Source organism: Pan paniscus, chromosome 5, assembly GCF_029289425.2.
Source record: "Pan paniscus chromosome 5, NHGRI_mPanPan1-v2.0_pri, whole genome shotgun sequence".
NCBI classification, from domain to species: Eukaryota; Metazoa; Chordata; class Mammalia; order Primates; family Hominidae; genus Pan; species Pan paniscus.
In genome coordinates, this window is record NC_073254.2 from 178032405 (window position 1) to 178058780 (window position 26376).

The 26376-nt window shown below is 40.6% G+C and overlaps 1 protein-coding gene across 6 annotated transcripts in view; it reads left to right on the forward strand.

Annotated features, from left to right (window-relative positions):
- The window catches only part of SNX9 (sorting nexin 9), a 218391-nt gene extending 192259 nt beyond the window's left edge, over positions 1–26132 (forward strand). For 5 of the 6 annotated variants that reach the window (XM_063605047.1, XM_063605045.1, XM_034963143.3 and 2 more), the window contains 9 exons: positions 3109–3239; positions 8717–8820; positions 10198–10301; positions 13793–13870; positions 17560–17636; positions 19031–19120; positions 20229–20343; positions 22480–22571; positions 24387–26132. In XM_063605047.1, coding sequence (XP_063461117.1) covers positions 3109–3239; positions 8717–8820; positions 10198–10301; positions 13793–13870; positions 17560–17636; positions 19031–19120; positions 20229–20343; positions 22480–22571; positions 24387–24434 — 839 coding nt within the window. In that variant the 3' untranslated portion in view covers positions 24435–26132. Of the gene's footprint in view, positions 1–3108; positions 3240–8716; positions 8821–10197; positions 10302–13792; positions 13871–17559; positions 17637–19030; positions 19121–20228; positions 20344–22479; positions 24343–24386 lie in introns of those variants that run through there. The other variant, XM_063605044.1, reaches the window with a different exon arrangement.
- Positions 26133–26376: the final 244 nt, after the last annotated feature.

Genomic DNA, 26376 nt, shown 5'->3' on the forward strand with positions numbered 1-26376 from the left:
CATTTCTGTTATGGTTACTGTTTGTATGGTATATCTTTTCCCATCCGTTTACTTTCAGTATATGTGTGCCTTTGAAATCAAGCTGTTTCTCTTATAGGCAAGATAGTTGGATCTTACTTTTTTATCAAGTCTGACAATCTCTGCTTTTGATTGGGGTTTTTAGGCCATTTGTATTTAATATAATTATTGACATGGTTAGATTCACATTTGCCATTTTGTTATTTGTTTTCTGTGTTTGCTTCTTTTTCCTCCTTTACTGCCTTTTCTTTGTGTTAAATATTTTACAGTGTATTGTTTTAATTCCTCTCATTGTTTAAGCTAAATTTTTAAAGTTATTTTCATAGTGGTTGCCCTAAGGGATATAATATGCATCTTTTTTAACATCACAGTGCACTTTAGATTAATATTAATTCCAGTAAAATAAAGAAATTTTTCTCCTATATAGCTTTATTCCCTTCCCTCATTTATGCCATTATTTTTATATATATTACATCTGTATGTTATGAATCCAACAATACATTGTGGTAATTACTGCTTTCTACAGTCTTTTGTCTTTTAAAGACACTAAGGAAACAAATTAGAAAAAAATATATCTATAGAATCTTTTACATTAATCCTTATATTTCCGGTGCTGCTTATTTGTCTCTGCAGATTCAAGTCACCATCTTTAGTAATTTCTTTTTAGCCTGAAGGACTTCCTTTAATACTTCTTATAATGCAGGTCTGTTATCAGTGAATTATCTCATTATTTATCTGGGTATGTCTTTATTTTTAGAGGATAGTCGTACCGATCTGGCTCCATTGTGTCAGACAGCAAGTCAGCTGTTAATGCTGTTTATCTCACGTGCCCACTCTACTATGCATGATCAGTCATTCAGATATTTTTTGTCTCACTCTCTCTTCTTCCTCTGGGATTCTCATTACAAGTGTTTGGTGTGCTTGATGTATTCTAATATTTTACGTTTAGTTTTTTTTCTCTGTGTTCTTCATGTTAGTTAACTTCTGTTGATCTATCTTCAAATTCACTGGGTGTTTTTTTTCTTCTGCTACCTTAAATCTTCCGTTGAGCCTTATCTGCAGTGAATTTTTTATTTCAATTACTATACTTTCAACTCCAGAATTTCCATGTGATTCTTTTTTGGTAACTTCTCTCTCCTTTTTGAAACTCCGTGTGTTGATTCTCTGTCATATTTTTCTTTAATTTTTTAGGCTTCCTTTAGTTCTTTGAAAATCCTTATAGAATCTGCTTTATCTGCCACATTGTTTTTTTCTGCCAAATTCAACATCTGCGGACACTCAGAGATAGTGTCTATTGACTGTTTGTTTTTTTCTCAGTATGGTTCATATCTTGCTATTTCTTTGCATATCTCTTAATTTTTTGTTGAAAACTGGACATTTTTGAGAATATATTTTAGCAACTCCAGATTCTGAGTTTACCTCTCTGAAGGTTGTTGTTTCTGCTTTTTATTTGTTAAGTAACTTGCCTAAGATTAAATCTCTGAAGTCTGTCTTCCTGGAAGTTCAGTTATTGCTGTTTGTTTGTTTGTTTGTTTGTTTGTTTGTTTTATATTTGTCTTCCTAGAGTTTGCTCCTGTGTCTGTGGATTGGTAGTAAGCCTTTGATTGACTGACAGAGGTTGTACCCAACCACCTCAGGCCAGTAAGTTAGGGCTCCTGTCCTCTGTCAATGTAACTGTAACTCGATGTAACTCATTCAAAGCTCAGGTCATTTTTAAGTTGCCCTGGCTTTTACTTTCTACCAGACCCTTTTGTGTCTCCTTTACTTGTATGTACAGCCTCAGAGTTGACCAGGATTGTGTGCCTGGCTTGGACCCTCTCTGGTCTCCAATGTGTATGCATACAGCCTCAGCCTGGAATATGCATGGTTCGACCTTGGCTATCAGGGCTGTTGTCCCTTCCTGTTCATCTGTCTCTGAGATTGTCACTGCCACTGACACCACCATTGAACATGGCATCTCCCATCACTCCAAGCGAGCCTTCTACCCTCACGGAGAAGCTGCAGCTGCCCATCTTCACAGCCTGTCCACCCTAGTGGTACCACCATGTCGAACACGTGGGGTGGGTGGCACACAGGCAGCAGATGCGGGGGAGACAGGAGCAGCCTCCCAACACCACAGATTTCCACCATCGTCGCCTGAAGCTCAGTTCTTCAAGCATAAACACTTCTCAGGTGGCCATTCGCCTTTTGTTGATTTCTAGAGCACTCATTTGGTTGTTTTTATTACTGTTGTCTAGCTTTAGAGTTGCTTTTGAGGGGTAGGGTTAGCTGATCTCTCCAGGCCATAGCTGGAACTTCTACCACTAGAAGGCTTTCAACTAATAGTAGTTTTTGTTTGTAGGTTTATAAACATTCTTAGTGTTCACTTGATGTTTGTTATGCTATTCTTGTCAAGCTGACTTTCTACTTTTAAAACAGAAAGGACCACTCATTAAACTGTTTTAGTAGAGTCACAAGTTCCAGAATAGCAACTTCTATTATTGCATTAGTGGAAAAATTCCTTTGGTATTTCAGTTTAAGTAATTTAAAATACCTGGAGGAAAAAAGCTATAGCCTTGGGTTACTCTTCATAATGCTAAATTTAAACTTGTATAGATGTAATTTATATTGCATTTGGACACATTTTGATAATATGGAAATACCATGTCGTTTGTAAGAATGACATTAAATTCCACTCATCACTCCTTTCTTGCTTATAGGACTTCATGTGGCCACACAGAAACTGTTAGCTTATAGGAAAGAGACAGGTTTTCATGTTGAGATAAGATTTAATTTTTTTTTAGTACTTTAAGGATACTTGAAGAAAGTAGCACTTTGAGGTTGTCATTATTCTTGTCACAATATGTGAATATGTTAAATTGGAATTATGTTCTTAAAAACTGAAGTCTGTTGCATCTTACCTGTGGGCCTTTGAGCATTCATTGTGTTGCTTGTTTTTTAGATTAGTTAAAAATCGCTATGGTTTACCTTTTGCTAAATAGCTTTCTACCCAATAGCCAGTAGACATAGAAATGGTTTTTCAGTTACAGTATGGTAACAGTCATTCATTTTAGACAAAGTTGTATGTCATTCTTGGTGTGTCGCTTGCAGGCCGCTTTGAAGAGGAATTCATCAAAATGCGCATGGAGAGACTTCAGGCCTGGATGACCAGGATGTGTCGCCATCCAGTAATCTCAGAAAGTGAAGTTTTCCAGCAGTTCCTAAATTTCCGAGATGAGAAGGTAGGACATTGTGTTAATATGGCATCAGAGAATATTGAGAGTTGTCTCATTCACACCAAACTTATTTCTGAAAGGAGTTAAAATTATGTTGGTTAGTTATTTCTCACTTCCTCCAGTGACAGTGAGGGGACAGAAACCTAAATCCCCACCATAGGAAATTTGTCATGATGTGTGAAGAACTGCCTGCCAGAAGGGCTTCCCCCTACACTGGGAGTGGGTTGGCTCAAGATGGGCAGGGGCAGGGTGAGGGATGTAATAGGGTCAGCAGTTTTTCCCTAGATGTTTTTAAAAATAGGAGGATAGGCCCCAAACTCTGAAGGTATTATCAGCATGAAGTGAGGGGAGTGGAGTGACTGATTTTCCCGATCACGTTGCCCTTACAATGTAATAGCATGATGGCAGGAAAGGGAGAGGCAGACATGAGCCCCTCTTCTCAGAGCCAGGCCATTTTCATCACTGTAATGGTGAGTCCAGAGTCAGTGCTGGCCTCTCTCTCTGCCTGCCCCTGTGGCCAGTTAGTCTGCCAGTGGTCATCTGTTCTTCATTAAAATCAAGGAAACGTTGGCTGCCTGATGTCTCAAAAGTGTCTGCTTTGGAAATAGTTTTCTCTCTCAGTAAGCATTTACTGTACTCCTTATTGTATCATTTTATTCTCTAAAGATGTTTCCTCCACAATTTCTCTCAACAAATACTGCATCTCTTAGCACCCTAAAGAATAAAAGCAGGAGTTGGCCCAGAAGCCACAGCAGATGCTAAATACATTATCAGCCTGGGAAATAAATTATGAAGCTATTTTTGTCTTTAATGAAATAATGGAATATCATATACCCTCTTGGAACTTCAAGAGGTTTACTTGCTAAACTTCTTTGTAGTAATTTTCACTTGTTGAAGTGAACACATAGTAAGTCTTAAATATTAGGGCTTTATCGGTGTATGTTTACAGGTGTATGCATACACTTAACATACATATTTGGGCCTTATTTTCAGTTATTGACTATTTCTAGAATTGACCAGCTCATGTGATATGTTATATGTCACCAGATTGGGAATTAGACAACATGGAGATGCTTCACCATGTCTTTGTGAATTTGTGTATATCACAGGTCTCCTCACCATGTCTTTGTTAATTTGTGTATATCACAGGTCTCCTCACCATGTCTTAGGAATTTGTATATGTTTATGGTGAGATAGGGTACTCAGTCACACTGTGTGTCATGTAGCTATGTAGTAGTGAAACTAAGTTCTTTGAATTCAGTAAATATTTGGGTTACTTTGTAGTTACAGAAACTACAGGGAACCACCTCCAAGTTTGTTGCCCTCCTGGTTCCCACAAGACTTTAACAAGAGCTTATTTGATAGATTTTCCAAGGATTTGATTTAGAAAGCATTTCTGAAGGTCATGTTTTCTGCATGGTGGAGTTAATAAATCCTAGACATCAGTTGTGTTGGTTTTTTTAAATGCCACCTTCAAAGAGGGATCAACGTGTCATAAAAGTGGTATAAGAGAAAAAAGAAAGAACTTGGAGTCAGGGCCCTTGAGTTCTGGTCTTAGTGCCACTTCTAGCTGCCTCTGTGGTCTTAGTGAAGGTATTTAATCCCTTTGGGCCAGAATTTCCTCACTTGCTAAATGACACTGTAGAACTACATAGAAACTATGATTCTGTGGTAAGTAGCAGCTCATGTAAATAAATGGTAGACACAGAAACCCCCAAAGAATCTGCAGAGACATTATTAGAAATAAGTGGTTAGTAAGGTAGCTGGATACAAGACATTGCATATTTATCAGCAAAAACAGAAATTGAAAATCTAAAAAAAAAAAAAAACCTGTCATTTACAGTAACATCAAAAGTATCAAATATCCAGGAATAAATACAAGAAAATGTACAAAAGATCTACATAGAAAACTATGAAACATTATTGAGAAAAATAATAGAAGACCTAAATAAATTTTCTAATACTGCATCTCATGGACTGGAAACAATAAAGATGTCATATGTAGAAAATCAAAATGCCAAGCATAGCCAGGATGCTCTTAGAAAATAATGAAATAGGAGGAGGACTTTATTGCATATCAGAACTCATTGTGAAGCTAAAAAAGTTTAAAAGCATGGCATTGGCATAAGGCTAGACAAACCATCCAGTAGAGCAGAGTAGACACTTGATCTATGACAAAGATGGCACTGGGCATAGTAGGCAAAGGATAGTCTTTTCAGTAATTGGTGCTGGGTCAGTTGGATGGCAAAATGCAGGGAAATGAAATGTGCTCGCTACCTCACTACAATCTGCAGTTGATTTTATTAGGGTTGTTATTGATATTGTTATGTTTTTAAAACATGTCCCAGGCTGGGTGTGGCGGATCACTTGAGGTCAAGAGTTCGAGATCAGCCAGGCCAATATGGCGAAACCCTGTCTCTACTAAAAATACAAAAATTCACCAGGTGTGGTGGCACACACCTGTAATCCCAGCTGCTTGGGAGGCTGAAGCAGGAGAATCGTTGGAACCCGGGGGTAAAGGTTGCAGTGAGCCAAGATCATGCCACTGCACTCCAGCCTGGGCAACAGAGCAAAACTCTGTCTCAAATATATATAAATATATATATGTATGTATTATATTTCAAATTAGCTTTAAAGTAAGAAAAAAAAAATCCCAGAGGTAAAATGGAGGAGAATACCTATGAAATAAGATTGGCACCTCCCGGGGAGCAGTGGTGCCTGGGCGGCTTTTCCCTTGGCCACATGTGCTGAAGGTGGAGCTGTGGGTCTCCTGTGGAGTCACAGCAGACAGGCACTTGGAAAGTTTCTTTCACTCTGAGTTTTGGTTGAAAGGAAAGCACCCAAAACTATAGCCAAAGGAGTCGTCATACTTCCAGAAAAATCTCAAAAGTATTGCAAGCAACAGTAGTAGCTATTGGATCAGACCTTAAAGGTGGGGGTGGAAAGATTTAACCAGTTAGCTCAGTGAAAGTTAAAGTTTTCCCAGAATATGGAGGCAGCAAACTAGTTCTAGACAAAGGTCATTTCTTATTTAGAGGTGGTGCCATTCTTGGAAAGTGTGTAAGCCGAAGTAAATCCCTACTGAAATGGCATCACATGCCACCACAGTTCCGAAAGCCTTCATCATGTAAATGACTTCCGTATCTCTTTTACTAAACTAATGATATTTTTTAAAAGATTGGCAAAGTGTTGGTAATTATCGAAGCTGAACCTGGGGGGTTTATTATACTTTTCTTCTTTTGTATATGTTTGAAAGTTTTCATTGTATATGGTCTTCTTGAAAATGAATTCCATGTGGCTCGCAGATTTAAATGTGAAAAGCAACATAGTAATGCTTACAGAAGGTAACGTGGAACAGCCTCCTATCCTAGAGAGCAGGGAAGAATTCCTGAAATATGACATGAAAAGGACTATGCAGGAAGATGTGGATAAATTAGACTACATTAGAACTTCTTTTTTCAGCCATGACAAGCGAAAAACAAGCTACTGAGTAGAAGATACTTGCAACATATATAAGCAATGAAGGGCTAGATTTTAGAATATAGGAAAACATCAGTAAGCCCAGTGGAAAAATAGGAGATGTGATCATGTACTTCATAAAATAAGGTATCTGAATCGACAGCAGATGTGTAGAAAAGTACCTAATCTCATTAGCAATCAATAAATACCCATTAAAACCACAATAAGATGCCACTACACACGTGCCAGAATGGCTAAAACTGACCATACCAAGTGTCATCTTGGTGAGGTGAGATGCTGCTGGGATTCATAACGTGTTGGGGGAAAATGGTAAGACCAATTTGGAAAAGTTTGGCATTTACTGAAGTTGAACCCTCTCATATGACCTGGCATTTCCACTCCTGGATATGTACTGAATAGAAATGCAGGCACACAGACACCAGGAGACATCTACATAACAGCTTCATTCATAACTTGATAAGGGTGGCTACCAGTAGTAGAATAGATAAATAAATTGGGGATTACTCATAAAGTAGAATATTATACAGCAATGAAATGAATGAACTGTAGTTCTACACAAGATCTTGACTGTAGTTCCTAAGCAAGATTGAGCAAAAGAAGCCAGGCACCAAAGAACGCATTTATAGGGCTCTTTGCTAGCTTGAAAAACTAGCAGGACAGGGTAGCATGCATGCTTAGGTGGTAAAACTCTAAACAAAGTGTCTGAGTCCATTTGTGCTGCTGTAACAAAATACCTGAGACTGGATAATTTATATACAACAGAAATTTATTTCTCACAGTTACGGAGGCTGGAAGTCGAAGATCAAGGCACCAGCATTTGCTGTCTGGTGAAGGCTGCATCCTCCAAAGGGGAGAAATGCTGAGTCCCCACATGGTGGAAGGTGGAAGAGCAAAAAGGGACAAACCCCCTCCATCAAGCCCTTTTATCAGGATGCTAATCTCATTCACAAGGGGAGAAGCCCTCATGACCTAATCACTTCTTAAAGGCCCCACCTCTTAATATTATCACATTGGCTATTAAGTTTCAAAACATGAATTTTGGAGGGAACACATTCAAACCGTAGCAGAAAAGCAAAGAAATGAAAACCATAAGAGAGAGATTACTGGTTACCTTTGTGGGGAAGGGAAGAGGTAGCAGTGCTTGGGGAAAGGACAATGCGGGGGCTTTTGGAATGGGAGCTCTTTGCTCCTTCCTGGCCTAGTTGGTCGTTAGGCAAGTATTCACTTTGTGACAATTCATTGCACTGGATATTTTTGATTTGGGTACTCTGTGTGTGTATATCTTAATATTTTTTAAAAAATAGCTCATACTGGTTTCTGTCTTATATTTTAGAAAAGCATTTACCTTTTTAGAAAACAGATAACCTAAATATTGGAGGCACTAGGTCAGAATGCATAGGGTGGGCCGAGCACAGTGGCTTATACCTGGAATCCCAGAACTTTTGGAGGCCGAGGTGGGCAGATTGCTTGAGCACAGGAGTTCAAGACCAGCCTGGCTAACACAGTGAAACCCCATCTCTACAAAAAATACAAAAATTAGCCAGGCATGGTGGCATGCGCCTAAAGTCCCAGCTACTTGGGGGCTGAGGTGGGAAGATTGCTTGAACCTGGAAGCTCAAGGATACAGTGAGCTGAGATCGTGCCACTGTACTCCAGCCTAGAAGGCAAAGTGAGACTCTGTCTCAAAAAAAAAAAAAGTATAGGGTGTTTCTGTTTGCTGTTTTTATATAGGTAGCCATTGGAAAGAGAACATGGCTGAATTGGTTCATTCTTAAAAGATGTGGTCCCATTAGGACCATTCTGTGGAATGACACTGTTCATGCCCTGAGATTACATTCGGAGTATAAAGGTATTTAGTCCATGGTGCAGAGGGAGATAGAGTGGGAGCTGCTTCCTGAAAATTAGAAAGATAAAGGTGATAAATGAGCTGGTCCTGTTTGGGAATTTTTAAGATCAGTTTGACTGTGCTCTCCGCTTGAACCTTACAACATCCTCATTTACAGGAATGGAAAACTGGAAAGAGGAAGGCCGAGAGAGATGAGCTGGCGGGAGTCATGATATTTTCCACCATGGAACCAGAGGCACCTGACTTGGACTTAGTAGAAATGTGAGAGACGCTGCCAGGTTTTCTTTCTTCTCAATCCGCACCCTCCTCCTTTGGCCATCAGGCTTCAGCCAGTGTAGCCGCAGCCGAAACTCAAATCAGACTCGACTTTTATGAAATGAGTGGGATTTGTAGTCCAATGACAAGGGAAACATCATTTGTACATAGAAGTACTGTCTTTCTAACCGCAACATCAAATTACAATCTTTCTTTCACCTTGAAGCCAGTGATTTCATAGTTGACACGGTGCTGAGTAGCTGTTTCCAATAGTGTGATGAAACCAAGCGGCACGGAGCCACCTAAAACCCACGCAATATTCAGACAGCAAATCTCTTTGAACATTGCCTTGAGGAAGCAGTCTCTAACCTGCTTTTCCTGTATGCTTTTTTAATCTGTTGATTGATTTTAATCATGTAGTTTTTTAAATGCAGGGTCAGTTGAAACTTTGGAGTAGTTCCTTTTCTCTTATGGACTTAAAAGAAATTTGCGTGGTTTTCAATTTTAAGCTTTTTTTTTTTTTTTTTTTTTTTTTTTTGAGACGGAGTCTTGCTCTGTCACCCAGGCTGGAGTGCAGTGGCACGATCTCCGCTCACTGCAAGCTCCGCCTCCCAGGTTCACGCCATTCTCCTGCCTCAGCCTCTCGAGTAGCTGGGACTACATAATTTTAAGCTTTGTTATCATAAAATTATTGCGTATGTTGTTACCAAAAGTATAGACAAGAAACACACATACACATAACCCTTCAACCACCCAGAGAGAAAATCAGTGTTAATATGTTAGTGTTTAGTCTCCCAAATCCTCCTCTGTACGTATGTAATTATAGGAAAGACTGTTTAAACAAAAATGACCTCACACTAGACATTTTTTTTTATAATCTGCTTTTTTCATCTAACAGTATATTGTGATCTTTTCAGGTTGGTAAATACACTTTTGACATCCTTAGAAAGAACTAGTATCTTTAGGATCACTTAGGTGATTGTGTATCCAGGTTATTGTCTCTGTTTCATGGAGTACTTGGAATGAATGGCCAGCTAGCATTAGCAACCCCTGTTATTCTTTTATAGATTTGATGGTCCCCCCAGTGATTGGAATTTTCCTAAATAAGATATTCAAGAAATTATTATTTTATTTACTTTAGAATAATTTTAAAATTCACAAAGAATTGTAGAGGCAGAAAGGAAGCGAAGTTAAAATATAAATCAGCGCTTTTTAAGTAGTTCTTTAAATGTCTGCATCAAGCCTGTATTTAAGGCTAACTTAGTGAAAGGGGAGTTGTTATCATGCCAGAAAACAAGTGTCTGTGGTTATATTTGGCCCAAGTATCCCCACAGCAGTGCTGTTTCTCCTGCTTATGTGACTGACGGCCGCCTTCACCCACAGAGAGCAGAAGTGCGAGGCTGTGGGGAAGTTCACCAAGGCCATGGATGACGGCGTGAAGGAGCTGCTGACGGTGGGGCAGGAGCACTGGAAGCGCTGCACGGGCCGTAAGTCCGCTCCTCACAGTGCACTGGGCTCGTAGGGGGTGATGCAGGCTCAGTTTTATGTCCCTTATCATAGAGGGGAACCTGCTGCCTCGAACAGAAGTGTATTTGGTGGACGGCAGTAATGTCCCTCCTGTGATTCTGCTTGATCTCACTTCACCCGAGTTAAACCACAGAACATTGACCAGCAAAGCCAGGTTAAGAAATCTCATAGGGAACACCACGTTCACTTAATTAGTTCCAGTAATTTGGGGCTTTATAATCTTTGGAAAATTAATCATTTTTGCATGTTTTCAGAGTGCTTGTAGTTATTCTTAGTCTCATGATTTTATTTTCTAATCTTCATCCATTTGGTAAGATGTTGTGTATTTGACTAAAGCCATAGTGTTTAGAAAAACCAATATAGTTAGTAGTAGAAAATATGTCACAGCAGAAGCACTGCCGAGGGGAGAGTGTCGCTGTCAGTCATGGCTTTCTGACCACTCTGCTGTGTCCCTAAGAACTTCCTGCCTCCCTCCTTCTCCTTTGTTTGTAGGCTTTCATTCTGCTGAAGGTTTTTCCTGTATTTCCCAGAACTGTGCAGCTCTGTCACCACACATGTGGCCCAGGATAGAAAAATAGTCCCGTATCCAGCTGTAGGGCTAATGCCGCGGGCTGCTGCCCTGTTACACCCACAGGCTCAGAGGCTGCAGAATGACTTGTCAAGCCCTGAAATGCTGCGATTGCACTGCTGTCCAATGCGCAGATGTCTTTAACTCCCTTAGAGTCCTAGGACTTCTCTCCTTTATATCTGGTCTGCCCTTATTGCTGTGTCTTAACCTCTAGAGAACAGGGCCTTCTAATCTATCACTAAGAATTTTCTGGCCTTCACCTCGTAACACCATACAGGAATATTGGTTGTATTCAGTTAAAAAAAAGTTTTATATTTTGAATTATGAGTAACATATACCTACTTTTATATCAGCCTTTGATGCTCAGCATAGGAAAGGGATCTGTTCTTGTAATGATTTTTTTAAAGGTGATATTTTTACACTAAAAAAGGAAAACAATCAGAATTTGAAATCCAATAATAATTTTAAAGAGCAGGAAACTAAATATGGAGTGACTTGTAGATGAATTAATAAGATAGCACAGCAAAGACAATGCCAGTATTACTATTCAATCCAGATCTGAAAATCCAAAGCCTTACATCAGGAGTCAGTAAACCATGGTCTGAGCACCATATTTGGCTTGCCACTTATTTTGTAAATAAAGTTTTATTGGAACACACCCATGCCCCTTTATTTGTATATTGTCTTTGGCTACATTTGTGTCATAATGGTAGAGTTGAGTAGTTTCAACAGAAACTTGTGGCTCCATATAGCCTAAAACGTTTACTATCTGGCACTTTGCAGAGGAAGTTTGCCAGGCCCTGCCTTACCTCAACCATTGGCCAATAACTACCTCTGCCTCTTCCTCTACTAGCAATAATACCAGTACCAGCAGTGCTTTACCATCCACATATTATCTTATACCAACAAAACAGCTTGTAACATACCAGCTGTTCGTGCTTGAGGGGCAGACATCAGGAATAACAGTTGTTTCTTTCCCATAGCAAAGAAATATGATGCTGTATCCTAAATATATAGAATTAGCCCTGAGAAAATAATGTATACAAATGCAGCATCTAGAAAACAAAACCTGTATCAAGACTTTGGTCATAGAGGATGACTCATGAACAAAAAGCAAAGTTGACATTGTTCTCTAAAGCAGAGGTCCCCAATCCCCAGGCCATGGACTGGTACATGGACCATTACCGCACAGCAGGAGGCAAGTGAAGCTTCATCTCTATCTACAGGCGCTCCCCATCACTCACATTACCTCCTGAGCTCCGCCTCCTGTCAGATCAGCGGTGGCATTAGATTCTCATAGAAATTTGCACCCTATTATGAGCCACGCATACAAGCTTGTGAGCCCTTATGAGAATCTAATGCCTGATAATCTGAGGTGGAACAGTTTCATCCCCAAACCATCCCCCCGACCCACTGTCTATCCATGGAAAAATTGTCTTCCATGAAACCAGTCCCTGGTGCCAGAAAGGCTGGGGACCGTTGCTCTAAAGTATAAATGAAAGAATTCAGTTTTTAAAGGCAATGAATTAATTTTGACTGTAAACTCTTGCAAGACCATCATAACACATCATTTAAATCTGTATGTTCTTTGAAAGCCATTTTTCCTGAGTGTAAATTTTACAATTGCATTTTTTAAGGATATCATAAAAATTTGGGATTATGATATCTTTTTAAAAATTAAATCCCTTATGTCTAATGTCTGATCAACTCCATGTCCTGTGTAATTCACAAGGCTAAATGTAGAAAGTAGGGAATACTGGCCTCAGGCCGCTCTTTTGTGGGGTGGGGAAAGGGATTGACTCAGGCATATCTCCTCCTGTTTCTCAAAGTAGTTCTTTAAAATTCCTAATGTGTAGAATGAAAACTCTAGCACACACACTGCATGGTGAACCACATGCCAGGTGCCTTTAGGTAGAGAGGCAAAACTGAGGTACCACAGGGGTACAATTTATTAAAATTAACTGAGCTCATGTAATTTGGATTCATGTTTCCTGATAACTGCAGCTTATAGACCTTACCTCAAATGTCTCTGGCCTAAATATTTTTTAAAGAAACATTAAAAGTTTTCTTTTTCTCCTTTAATACTGCAGTGAGTCTTTAAATGCAAATAATGGTTTCTTTTGAAAGGCAAACAGATGCTCCATTTAAGGGGACTCCATACAGATGCAAAGAAAGTAGCTTAAGGTGCAGAGACTCTTGGGAAGTTCTCCAAAGTGATCCTAGAATCTTAGCACCTTAAAAAGAAACCTTAGGGGTCATTTATTGAAATCATCGCTTCATGCAGATGAGAAAACTCAAACCCCTCTTCCCTGGTCATGCGAAGTCTGACTGTTGTATTTTTCTCCATACCTTGTTGCTTTCAGTCTTTGGTGGTTATGGTTTGCAAATGGTCATTTATGCACCTGTAACAGAGTGGGAAAGGCTACGTATTTGGAATCACAAGTCCATGTCCAGCATTTATTAGCCATGTGACCTTGGGCAAGTCAGTTATCTGAGCCTTATTTTCCTAATCCTCAGCATGAGGATGGTGTCTCTGCATCTGGTAGAGGGGCTATCATGATGATCAAGCGTGGTGTCGCTAGAAGTACTTTGTAAGCTAGAAATCATCTGAAGGAGCTTCCATTTCACTTACGTCTCATTTGGTGAATGAGAATGTAGGAGTGATTGTCAGTAATAATAGCATCCACCATTAGTTGAATAGTCAATTAAAATAATCGAAAGAAATCAATTGAAAAAACAATCACTTTTGCAACAGTATTTTGTGAAGATATTATAGACTATTTTGAATCACTTCAAACGTTACTATAATCACTTTTAGGAAATAGTTTAATCCCATTTCAGTTTGCTCAGAAAACTAATCGTTTATTCCTTTTTGTCTTTCAGCATTACCCAAGGAATATCAGAAGATAGGAAAGGCCTTGCAGAGTTTGGCCACAGTGTTCAGTTCCAGCGGCTATCAAGGTGCGTCTTTCTTCATTCATCCAGTGGGCCTTTAGAGCCTTATGTAGACCTGTCACCTGCTTAGGATCCTGCAGACGCTAACTCCCTCCTCAGTGAAGCATCCTGTTTGTGGGTGTGTAAATTGGCTAGGCTGCCGCACTAAGGACTTTTGCACCCTCATCCTAGGACTTTTGAGAAAAGCCAAAGGTTGTTATAATTTGTATTTTCTTGCTAGCTCGTTTGCCTTCTTTCGCTCTCAAGTGTAGCACTTTTGTTTCAATGCTATCAGTTTCATTTCTCTGCCAAGTCTTCCTGTGACAGAGGCCAGATTTGGCTGGGCACAGTGGCTCACACCTATAATTCCAACACTTTGGGAGGCTGAGGTAGGCAAATCACTTGAGTCCAGGAGTTTGAGACCAGCCTGGGCAACATGGTGAGACCCCCATCTCTACAAAAAATAAAAAATTAGCCACGTGTGGTGGTGCATACAGGTAGTTGCAACTATTTGGGAGGCTGAGGTGGGAGGATCACTTAAGCCCGGGAGGCAGAGGTTGCACTGAGCCATGATCTTACCAGTGCACTCCAGCCTGGGTGACAGAGCAAGATCCTGTCTCAAAAAAAAAAAAAAAAAAAAAAAAGCCAGATTTCATCAAGGCCATTTCAAGGAAAAATGTTTGACCAAGTAATAAGTTTGTGTTGCCTGTTTTCTCCTTAACTCATAACTGTTTCAGCTTATCCTATAAATGTGTATCTTACCCAGGGATCCCTTCGTGGTTTACATTGGCAGCACTTATGAGAACAAGTTAGCTCTTTTTCTTTATTAAAAGGGTAAGGAACCTGGGCAACATAAGGAGACCCCATCTCTACAAAAATAATAAAATAAAAATTAGCCAGGCATGGTGTCACACACCTGTAGTCTCAGCTGTTCTGGAGGCTGAAGCAGAAGGATCGCTTGAGCCCAGGAGGTCGAGGCTATAGTGTGCCATGATCACACCACTGCACTCCAATATGGGCAACAGAGTGAGACCCCATCTCAAGAAAAAAAAAAGAAAAAGCATTTGTCAGCTAGGTGGCACCTATTAAATCTGTTATCTCCTGTCACTTATAGAAGTGGTAGAATTGGTATAGGTGTTGATCCTGATACTCAGGGCAGGCAGTGCTTTGGATGTCGGTTTCTGAATATTTTAATAATAAACTAATAAGAAATTAGTTTCTCACCAAAATGTAAGATTTAGGGCTCCCACACGGCAATAGTTCTCATTGCCCTGGCCTTACCATGTCTTACAGTTGACACTTTTAGACCAGAAGCGGGCTTTGAGGTCTAGACTGGGAACTCAAGGCTAGAACAGAGAAGCATCTTGGCCCAGGTAACAAGTGGGTGATGGAAGAGCTGAGAGCAAGCCACACCCATTGCTTAGGGAGGAGGCAGAGGTCTTGGAGCCCTTTTAGCATGGTGGCTCTGTGATGTCTCAACAGGGTGAGAAGATTTGTCCTAGAGATGCTGGAATTTTGGCCATCATGATGGCCCGGCTCCACAGGCATCCATGGGTTCCCCACTGGGAGCTGCTTCGTGATTCTTTAACATTTTCTGGACTGTGATTATCAATACATAATTAAATATTCCATATTGCAAATAGCACTTTTTCAAGTATTAAAAATACTCAGTGTATGTTTTATGTTGAATATCATTCTACTTAAGATAATATTTTAAGGAAGCATTCAAGTTCCTGTTGACTGGCTTTTCTCCCATTACAAAGGACAGTGAAGGTCAGCAGTGTGGAGTACTGTGTCCATCACATCCACTTGCTCAGATGTGTTGGCGTCTTAGAGCAGTGCTATACTATGCGATCTTGCAATAATGTAAATGAGTTTGATTCCTGGAAATATTGTGATTATAGTAAAAATAACTTCCAGTGCTCCTTTACGAGTTCATGTACTAACTTGAAATAATACAGACTATTAGCATGGCCCCTGCACAAAACCATGAAACATTGCATATTCTTATGGATGAGCATATGGAAATATAAGCAATAAAAATTCTTAAATGATTATAGGGAAGGAGAGAGAGATGGAAAGTAAACTTCTGATTATATCTTGTTTTGTACAGTTGACTTTGGAATAATGTAAATGCTTTACATAATTATTAGAAAACAAATTTAAATCAAAATGGAAAAAAATTTCTAATCAAAAGCAAAATAAAACAAATGATACATCAAAATGAAGGCATAGCACACAGAGGAATTGTTTCAAAACACCTTAAAATGGCATTTTATATGCCCCCAGGAGCGGGTGCCTCAAGGTCAGAAAGACTATAAGAATGTTAGTTGTTTTCACTAAACATGTAGTCAATATCATGTTGGTATTGTTATTCTAAAACTTCTAAAACTATTTACATATTGTAGGATAAAGCAAATACGTAATTATGTTACTGTTGTTAGCAATTAAGATTTTTAAAATAAAAAGTTTTAAAATAAATGAAGAAAACCCCTAAAGTCATAAATTTGCTTTGGAAACAGTGTGAACTCATTACATGATTTCCTTCTTAAAAAAAAATACAGTTTGCCTTTCTGTTAAAGCCCTAGAAACAGTTACCCAATCCAGTAGCAAGAAGCATTCCCTGGCACCAATCGTAAGGTCCACGTCCCACCACAGTGAACCAGGGTTCCTATCAAAAGACTTAGATACCAATTGGAAGAGCCTACCACTGGCCAAAGAAAAGAAAATGTGAGCATTAGTGAAAATAATAATTAATGTGGAATGAAGCATATCAAATATTTTTAAATCCAGAATTATAAAGATGCTTTTTAAGAAATTAATCTCAGTTACTTTTGGAGAATGGTGGTGGATTAACTCATTATTTTGAAAACTATAAAGAGAAAGAATTAAGCACTTAACCTGCTTTTCCTGTTCAAACTCTACCTCTGGGTAACCGGAATATTGATAAAGGAAAGTTGATCCTTATGGAAGTATTTCAGCTAATAAAGAAGGAATGGTAGAAATTAGAATAGCACCATTTTGCAAACTCATACTAAAATAAAAGATCCAGACAATGGTCATTCTAGGTAACAATCATTTTCTAACATTCTAAGAGTAGAAATAACTGAACTGGTGGTGTGTGACTCTGATCAGGCCTCTAGGTCTAATAGCCAGTGTGAAGAGAACACAGGGACAGAGGAGTGTGTGACGTATCACCAGAGATGCAGCCAGCAGCATCCAGAATGCAGGCACCAGGGCACACGACAAGTTCAACACCCCACGAAAAGAAACGTGCAGGGAAAAAAGGGGCCGAGGGAGAAGAATCCACAGAGTTAAGAAACGCATCAGTTCTGTGCCGTATGGACCTTTACATCCTGATTCAAGCAGCCAGCTCACCCTGAGAGGCCTCATTATAGCCGAGTGACAGTCTCGTCGTAGGTGTCATAATGGTACTGCCTGATGTTTTAGAGTCCTCATCTATTAGGCAAGATTTATGGATGAGATGCTGATGTCCGGTGAAAGCGCGTCGGGGTGTAGATGAACACAGGCTGGCGAGAGCTGCCAGTGGGGAAGGCAGATGGTGGGTGATGGGCATTCATTCTATTCCCAATAGTTTTGAAAATGTTTGAAAGTTTCTATAATAAAATTTACCAATAAAATCAATAATAAAATTTTAACAAGTGAAAAGAAAATATGTATAACTTATAACCACTGATAAAATTGATCATTTTCAGGTGAAACAGATCTCAATGATGCAATAACAGAAGCAGGAAAGACTTATGAAGAAATTGCCAGTCTCGTGGCAGAACAGGTACTAACATAATCACACAATTCCAATTAAGATTTGTTGCTATCTAGTCCACATATTTAATTTAAAACCTGTCTTAAGACAAACGTCCCAAATAAGTACCCTCTTCTTTTCTGTTTCTGTGTATCTGTTAATTGTGTTTAATAATGGTTTCTTAGGTTAAGACAAAGTGGATGAATACATTTGTCATCAAGAAATCTAAATAGGCCAGGCACAGTGGCTCACACCTGTAATCTGGCACTTTGGGAGGCCAAGGCGGGTGAATCTCTTGAGTCCAGGAGTTCGAGACCAGCCTGGGCAACACAGTGAACCCCCAAAAATTAGCTGGGTGTAGTGGTGTACGCCTGTAGTCTCAGCTACTCGGGAGGCTGAGGTAGGAAGATTGCTTGAGCCCGGGAAGTCAAGGCTGCAGTGAGCCATGATCATACCACTGCACTCCAGCCTGGGTGACAGAGCAAGACCCTATCTCAAAAGAAAAAAAGACATCTAAATGAATGCACTCCAGTATTGATGCCTCTGATCTGTTCTTAGCCATCAGGGGATTCTAAAGAACAGGAAAGAATGCTGGCTCAGATCTGTATGGACCATTGCTTAGCCTCTCTGAGCTGTGTTTTCCTCATCTGTTAATCTGCAGTGGTAGTGCCTACCCTGTATGGTTCTTAAGATTTAATAGCTCATAAATAAAAAGCACCTGCTACAGTCCCCAGGACAGGGTAGGTCCTTGTCATAGCTACATAGCTTTTATTGGAGTCTTTAGTACCCCAGTTTCAGGGGCTTTTTAGATAACAGATAATAAGTTCCCTTAAGAAGAATCTAAGTTATTTTCTAATCCCTTAATTAAAAAAAAATTTTTCAGATGACTTAAAACTATGTTTATGGATGCACACATGTGTACACACACTAATGTGGTTATGGGCTACTTTGCTGATACTTCTAAAAAAGCATTCATTTTAATAACAGCTATTAAAGTTATAATTCAGAAAAAATGGAAAAATTTAAAATTACCACTTAAAATGATTAGTTGTTTTAATATTTTTATATTCTCTGCTCATATTTAGAAGTTAAACTACAACAACTCATTTGTTTGTGTGTAAACATATAGCATTAGCTGAACTTTCTTCCTTCATGGTGGTATTATTTTGGGCCATGTCTAAGTAACTAATTTTACAAACCAACTTAAAAATTACATGATGTTTTGTCGTTTTCTTTACAACATATGATTCAAAGTATGGCAGTCTTGGGAGTTATTTTCTTTTAGAAAAAGTGATCTGAATGCTTAACACTCAATAATTTAGTGTAGCACATGCAGGATTTATAGTCTTTGGATATAATAGTTCTCTTTTCCTTGATTTTCTGAATTTCTCTGCCAGTAACAATCAGCTTGTATCTTGTTATAGCCAAAGAAAGATCTCCATTTCCTGATGGAATGTAATCACGAGTATAAAGGTTTTCTTGGCTGCTTCCCTGACATCATTGGCACTCACAAGGTAACCTAATCGTAGACATTTATAGAAGACAACAGCAGGTGAAGGAGGCAGACGTGCGTAGTAGTCAGTATTGGTTTTATGTGTTTATTATTAAAAAAGAAACAATGTATAATTCCCATTAGAAAGGTTTTGTAACTGAATTTTGACATTGGTTTGGAGTGTCCTCACATATGAATTCTGGTTTTCTCTCCCTTTTTAAAAATCTGTACATCACCTCAGGCATGAGTTGTGAGTATTTTATATTTTATGTCAACCATAGTAGTCTATCGTATATTGTGATGTACTTGGATTTGTTAGGAAAATCTCTGCAAAGGGCTGGTCTGTGATCTTAACAGTCCTGGCATGTGGCCATTTTAGCATTCTGCTTTATAACTTAAATATCATGAAGGGGTACCATAGGTAAATTAGGTTTGTACAACTTCAGATAACTTAATATAAAACTCAGAACAATTAGCTTGCTGTCGAAATGTATGCCGGCAGCATCAGAGTTGTAGGCCTGGAGCCTAATTAATGCATGAGTATAGAGTTGTTCCTTCCAGACAGCCGTAAATAACGAGCAGCATGATGACACTGGAGTGGGGATGTTTGGCAGCTTTTCTAGCCGCTTCCATCTGAGTCTTTAAATGGATTCAGCGCCTCTTAAAAAATCAAAGGAAAGCCCAGGACTTAGAATCAGCACACTTAGGCACTACCTTATAAAATATTCTGTTGTATAAAAAAAGAGAGAGAGTGCCTGTGTGCACATGCTGCCCTGTACCTAGCCACATGACTTCCAAAACCTGCTAATGCCTGATTTCCATTACGTGCTACTCCTCAAATGGCAGCGGCTTCTGAATATTACAGAGATGGTGTGCTGTTTACTTTTCTCTTTTGTTGTAGCATAAAACTGTTCATTTTAGCTTAGTGACATTTGTCGAGAATAGCAACCTTTTTGCTTCCAAGGGACTTGAAGGAAGTTAAATTTAGATGCTTTCCTCTCTTCTTATTTTGTGGAGGTATTTCCTGTTCAGTAGCAAATCAGTTATAGAATATATTAGCATTGTTAAATTTTAAACTAATGACTAATCATTTCAGCTTTATTCATACTGTTGCATTTTATATTTCACAGGGAGCAATAGAAAAAGTGAAAGAAAGTGACAAACTAGTTGCAACAAGTAAAATCACCCTACAAGACAAACAGAACATGGTGAAGAGAGTCAGCATCATGTCTTACGCGTTGCAAGGTAAGATGAAAGGGTCCTTATGAGGTGGAGGTTTTTTTGCCCCAGCAAAGTTTCCCTTGTTAGAGAGAAATCCAGATGTGAGCAGCAGTTAAGTAAGTGAGACCTTTTAAGCCCCTCGTTTGCAGGATCCCGGTGCTGATGAAAATCTGTAATATTTATTTAATTTTTCACCTGTCCACCTTATCTGGCTATAGATGACAGCTTGATTAAAACTGTACATTTTATTATTTCTGAGAGACATTTAAGATTCCTTTTGTAATCTGTGGTATCATAATGCTCTATTAAATGCGAGAGCCCAGCTTTTAGCAGTCTGTAACCTGCGTGCCTTGGGATCATGGAATGTGAAGGGGTTTGGGTGTGTCATTTTAGGCACAGTTTTTTTGTGTCAAGAAAAAAAAAAGACATGAATTTCTATAGGTTTGAGTGTTTTTGAGCAGATGAGGGCAGCAAGTGGATTTTTCCTGTTGGCGGGTGGGTGGATGGCACTTGCATGGGCAGAGAATGGAGAGCGTGTTCTGTTAGGAACAAAAGCCACAAAATTGTGGTGCTAGATTGTGTCATGGGCATGAAAGAGTAAAACATACTTAGAGGTTATTGGGAAATAAACTTTGATTGTGAAAGAACTTGAAAGCTCTAGACTTGATGCAGGCATTAAGAAGCCATTAAAAGGGAGTAAAAGAAATCAATCCTCAAGGGAGAAGGATTTGCTGGTTATGGAGGGGAGATTGGAAGATGCAGACACTGTCCAAGAGCCCAACCAGAAGACCATCTCACTGTTGTAGTCTCAGCTTTGAGGGCCTAAAGATGTGGTACTGGGGAGAAGAGAATGAAGCACATTTGCAGGCTTTTCCAAGGAACAGCTTTCAAGACTGGGGCATTCATGGGAGAAAGAGAAGGATGAGGGAAGTGTCCAGAGCCAAGGCCACTACGGCAAAAACGAGGAACCCTGATTGAAGTTTTGGGTTTTGAAGGGTTTGAAATGGGGAATTTGGTTTTGAACTTGTGTTTGAGGTTATCCAAATTGATAAATACAAAGCTTTGTATAACTTCAAGTAACTGAATGTAAAATGTAGAACAGTTTGCATGTCATGGGAATCTGTGCAGCCGCTGGCTTTCTCAGCCTGGAGGGTTTGGGAGAAGGCGGCATAGGAGGCATCCGAGGGAGGCAGTGAGGTCCTCTGATGACGAAGACTCCTCTAGAGTTGGGAGCAGGGGCAGAGGGGGACAGAGAAATAAGGAATCCATGTATTCAGCAAACATGAAGAAAGTTGTCCCTCAGCATCCAGTCCTCCTGCCCTGTGAGAGGTTGAGTTCTGACAGCGTTGCTGGTGCTCAGGGGCAGCAAAGCTTCCCGTACTGAAGAAGGGTCTCCCGCTGTCCCACACGCTGCCCAGCCTTTCACCAGAAACCTGCTGAAGCAATTGCTGTGCAGGAGGGAGCGGGGCAGGGACCCCAGCTGCCTGCTAGGTCCAGTGCAGACACACCAGAGACTTTGAACTGCAGTCATCTGTAACAAATATGACCAAGTATTTTCTATTTGGTCAATTCTGTTAGAGTAATAGTCCTCATTTGGGTGATTTATCTGTATTGGATTTTATAGTTTTGAATATGCAAGACAGTGAAAGTCATTCATTTACTGGAAAGTAATGTTTGTCATTAACTTGTTTTGTTTTGTTTTGTTTGTTTTGTTTGAGACAGTCTCGCTCTGTCACCCAGGCTGGAGTACAGTGGTGCAATCTCGGCTCACTGCAACCTCCATCTCCTGAGTTCAAGCAATTCTCCTGCCTCGGCCTCCCAAGTAGCTGGGATTACAGGCACCTGTTGCCATGCCCGGCTAATTTTTGTATTCTTAGTAGAGATGGGGTTTTGCCATGCTGGCCAGGCTGGTCTTGAACTCCTGACCTCAGGTGATCCACCTACCTCACCTCCCAAAGTGCTGGGATTACAGGTGTGAGCCACTGCGCCCAGCTCAACTTGTTTTTCTAACCTCTTAGTAAAGTGATTTGCCAAGAACTGACAACAACAGCCAACCAGATTAGGTCAGGTTGATGATTAATTGTAACTGAGCAGAGAAACCAGGTGTTGTCATTTGAAAACTTGAGGGAAAACTGATTGATGTTTCGATTTTGGTTGTAGCTGAGATGAATCACTTTCACAGTAACCGGATCTATGATTACAACAGTGTCATCCGCCTGTACCTGGAGCAGCAAGTGCAGTTTTACGAAACGGTGAGTGGGCGTCCACGTGCCTTTCGCATGTGCTTGAGGAGAGGGTTCCTGGTAAACCACTTTGGGCATGTAAAGTTAATCTGTTTGTATTCTTTAATCCTAAGTAATAAACCAAAGGAGCCTAAATTTTGAACAGGATTTTTTTAATCTCCTAATTCCATCTGCCCTTTGCTTTTTGGATAACACTGGGTTAAAAAAGATTTTCTTCTGAAGCAGGGGTCTTGGATGCTAGTTGCAAGGCCCCAAGAAGTTCCTTATTGTGCAGCTCCTTCCCCCCGTCACAGCCTCTCTGTGCCTCTGTGCACCAGGAACGGTGCTGAATGAGATGAGGTCACCCAGCCGTCCCTGGGGCTCCGTTGGCAGCTGGAACAGGAGCCTGGCACCACACAGGAAACCAAAGGCAGCCTTTGCTTTTTGTGAATGAGGTTTTCACAGTGCGCCATGGAAATCGCAGAGAGAAAATCAAAAAAGCGAGACGTGGGATGGTTCTATTCACAAAACAATAACGAAAACTTAAATTTTTCTTACCTCTGCTTAGTAATTTTGTTGTTTACCAGAGTCTATAGAAAACAAAAATCTAGTAGCATATCCCCCTCAGACACCTGCAGGTAAGGTCTGTAATGTAGAATCCAGCCTCCGCTGGCGGCCTTGCTGCCTACCCAGCTCCCCTCTGGCCATGGGATCTAAGCCATGTTCATGGGGAGTGGTGAGCAAGACCTCTGCTCAGCCATACTGGTGGCATCTGCGAGCTGGACACTGCTGAAAACGCCTGTCTCCAGCAGCCAGTTCTTAAAGGAGAACTGTGCTTGATGTACCTAATGCATATTTGTGAATTGTGTCTTGGACAGTTGGTTTGGGAGACTAACTTACGGGAGGAACTCACCTAAGCCCTGTCCTCCCTTACAGGACGTGGGCCCTGTGCTCTTTAAATGCACACTTTTCCCGTCAGTTGGTGCCATTGTGGATTTGCCTTTCATTGTATATTAGAATATAACAGATTACATTTGTCTGTGTGAGAAAATAATGCAAGGGCAACTCTCAAAATTTTGATAGTGTTGATTTATTGATTTTCAAGTCCAGGTATGGTATAGTGACATTGTAATTCAGAATAGAAAACCATGTATTTCATCACTGTCTTTGCATAAACCTAAGTAGCTGATATAACATTGTCAGGTTTTAGATCTAAGTTTTATGGCAAAGTAACCCTTAAGTTACTAAAATTTGTGTATGTGTTCATGGAGCAGACATATATTGAGTGTTTCTTATATACCAAGCCCTCATGCTGGATGTTTAGCATCCAGGGATGGATAAGACAGCTGTGCCTTCAAGGAGCAAGAGGCCCTGGCGCAGAGACCACTGCAGCGCCTCGTTAGCTTCACAGGCAGGCTCGTGCTGTCTGCACACTCAGCAGTGACAGCAGGGTGTGGCCAGGGCGACACAACCTTCAGGGGATTCTGGAAGCTCATACTCCTCCAGGAAAGAGGGGCACTAGGCAAGCATGAAGGCCTGAGCCCCCAGCTCATCTGAGGAAAAGCAGGTGGTCTGGAAGCGCCGCTAGGGCAGAGGTGGGGAGCATGTGTAGACGCCTCCCGGCGGGAAGGGACCACCAGGGCCAGCTCGGGCCCCAGCGCTGCCGGTGCCATTTGGGGTTAAGGTCTCTCCAGCAGCAACGCGGGGCAGGGCTGGTGCCAAAAAGACCAGTCAAAGAATTGGAATTTGTGTCATGTTTAACTTGTTGGAGTTGTGAATAAAGAATACTGTGAGGTCGTAATGGGAGTGATATCTCAACGTTGTTTTGTTTTGCTTTCTTGTCAGATTGCAGAAAAGCTGAGGCAGGCCCTCAGCCGCTTTCCAGTGATGTAGGACAGAACGGGCCTTGAAGAGAATGCCGCGTGCTTTCTCCTGACTTGGGGCAATGCAATTCAAAACTTTTTTTCCCCTATGATTCAGAAAAAAAAGGAAACAAAACCAAAAAGAAAGAGTTGCAAAAAACTGCATTTATTTTATTAGCCACCCTAAATGCGTCAGTTATTTAGGGATGGTCTTTTGTTCATTTCCCCATCCATTATTTAAACCAGTGGAAATTGTCTCTATTTTTGGAAAGTACTTAAAAGTTACCAGAATTTTCAGTGGAAAATGAGGGGCTTCTCCCCACTGATATTTTACATAGAGTCATAATTTATATGTCTTATAAATTATAAGTCTTATATAATTTATAAGTCTCCCACAATCTTCCAGTTCTTACCCAGTGTCAGATAATTAATTACTAATTACTTTCTTAAAAATATGAACTATGCCAGAATAAAAAATATCTATGTTTGTATATTTTTATAACTCCTTTCAGTCCTCTGGGGCTCCTATCATTGAGGGAAGTCGTTACGCCTTTCACTGCCACAGTTACAGCTCAAGTGCTTACACTTCAAGAGGGAGGACGCTGGGGGCCCCTGGGGCTGCTAGTGCCATCGTGGTGTGTGGCAGGTGGGCCATCCCATGTCCCTCCAGGGGGACCCCACAGCCTGGCAGATGAGCAGATACCCCTGGCCACCCGTGTCCTCAGCGTCATTTCTGATGTGCTGCTCTTATGTGAGGACCAGTGCTTTCTCTCTTTGCACTTCCTTCCTAATCTTGGTTAAGGCATGTTTTATGCCATGAAGAATACATTAGAAGAATTGAGGGACTTTGTAGAGAATTTTGTGGCTTTGGTCCGACGGGTGAGTGGCTGTGCGGAGGCCTGTGCTCGGGAGGGCCTGGGGGAAGGAGGGCACCCAGCACCCCGGCGTCTCTGGCCCTTTCTTATTCTTTGGCTCCTCATCCACCGTGATGAGAAGCGCTGCTGCGGGCACGGCACATTGCTTGGCTTGGGTGGCGGGTTCATGGCCAGTTGGTGTAATCAGCAAAGAGAAAAAGCACAGGTTAGCTCCCCATTAGATGGAAAAGTGTAGGGACTGAGAAGGGCTGCAGCCTCAGCAGTGTACAGAGTCCCCAGCGCTCTGAGGTTGGAGAGAGAGAATAGACCAGCGCCCTTCCTGACTACATCCGAAACTTCACACAGGGTGTTTCTGAGCACCAGCACTTCCAGCGCTTCACTTAACGGCATAAAGCAAAACAGGACCTTGGCACACCGTCAGCTCGAACTCAACACTGGCAGCCACCGTCTCACCCCTGCGGAGGAGCGCTCCCGTCTCCCACAGGTGCCTTACCGCGTTCCCTCCCGCTGCTTTCATTTTTCTGACCTAATAATTACGGGAAATGGAAAGTCTGGGCCAGCATCAATAAAATGACACCAAAAATAAGTAGATGAAATCAAATGAATATGAGAACATGTTGTTCTTCAATATCACGGGTTTTTGTTAATGTTTCATAAGTAATTCTCCCCACTTGATTTTTCTTCTATAAAATCCCATAGAACAATGTTTATGCTATAGCCATTTAATATATGTACAAATTGTAAAGAATATGTATAAATGTTTTACACGAATGTAAGAGCATGTAGAAGCCAACATATAAATAAATTGTTTAAAAAAACTGTACAGTAAATTCTCAAAGCACTTTTTCAAAACACTTTTTGGCCTTTGTGTGTGATTTTTGTTGTTGTTGTTAAGTACTTTTTATTCCAGCTGCTGAAAATGGTCCAGGTAATGAATTCTTCCCCAAATCCTATTTCTTCTGACATGAATTCATCATTTCAGTTCCGTAGGTCAGTGTTGCAGTCCGGGAAGCGTATCATAACCACCTGGGAGTTGCCAAGAAGCAGACACTCTCCCAGTGTCTGACTCTCAGATATTTGGATTTGACTGGTGTGAGG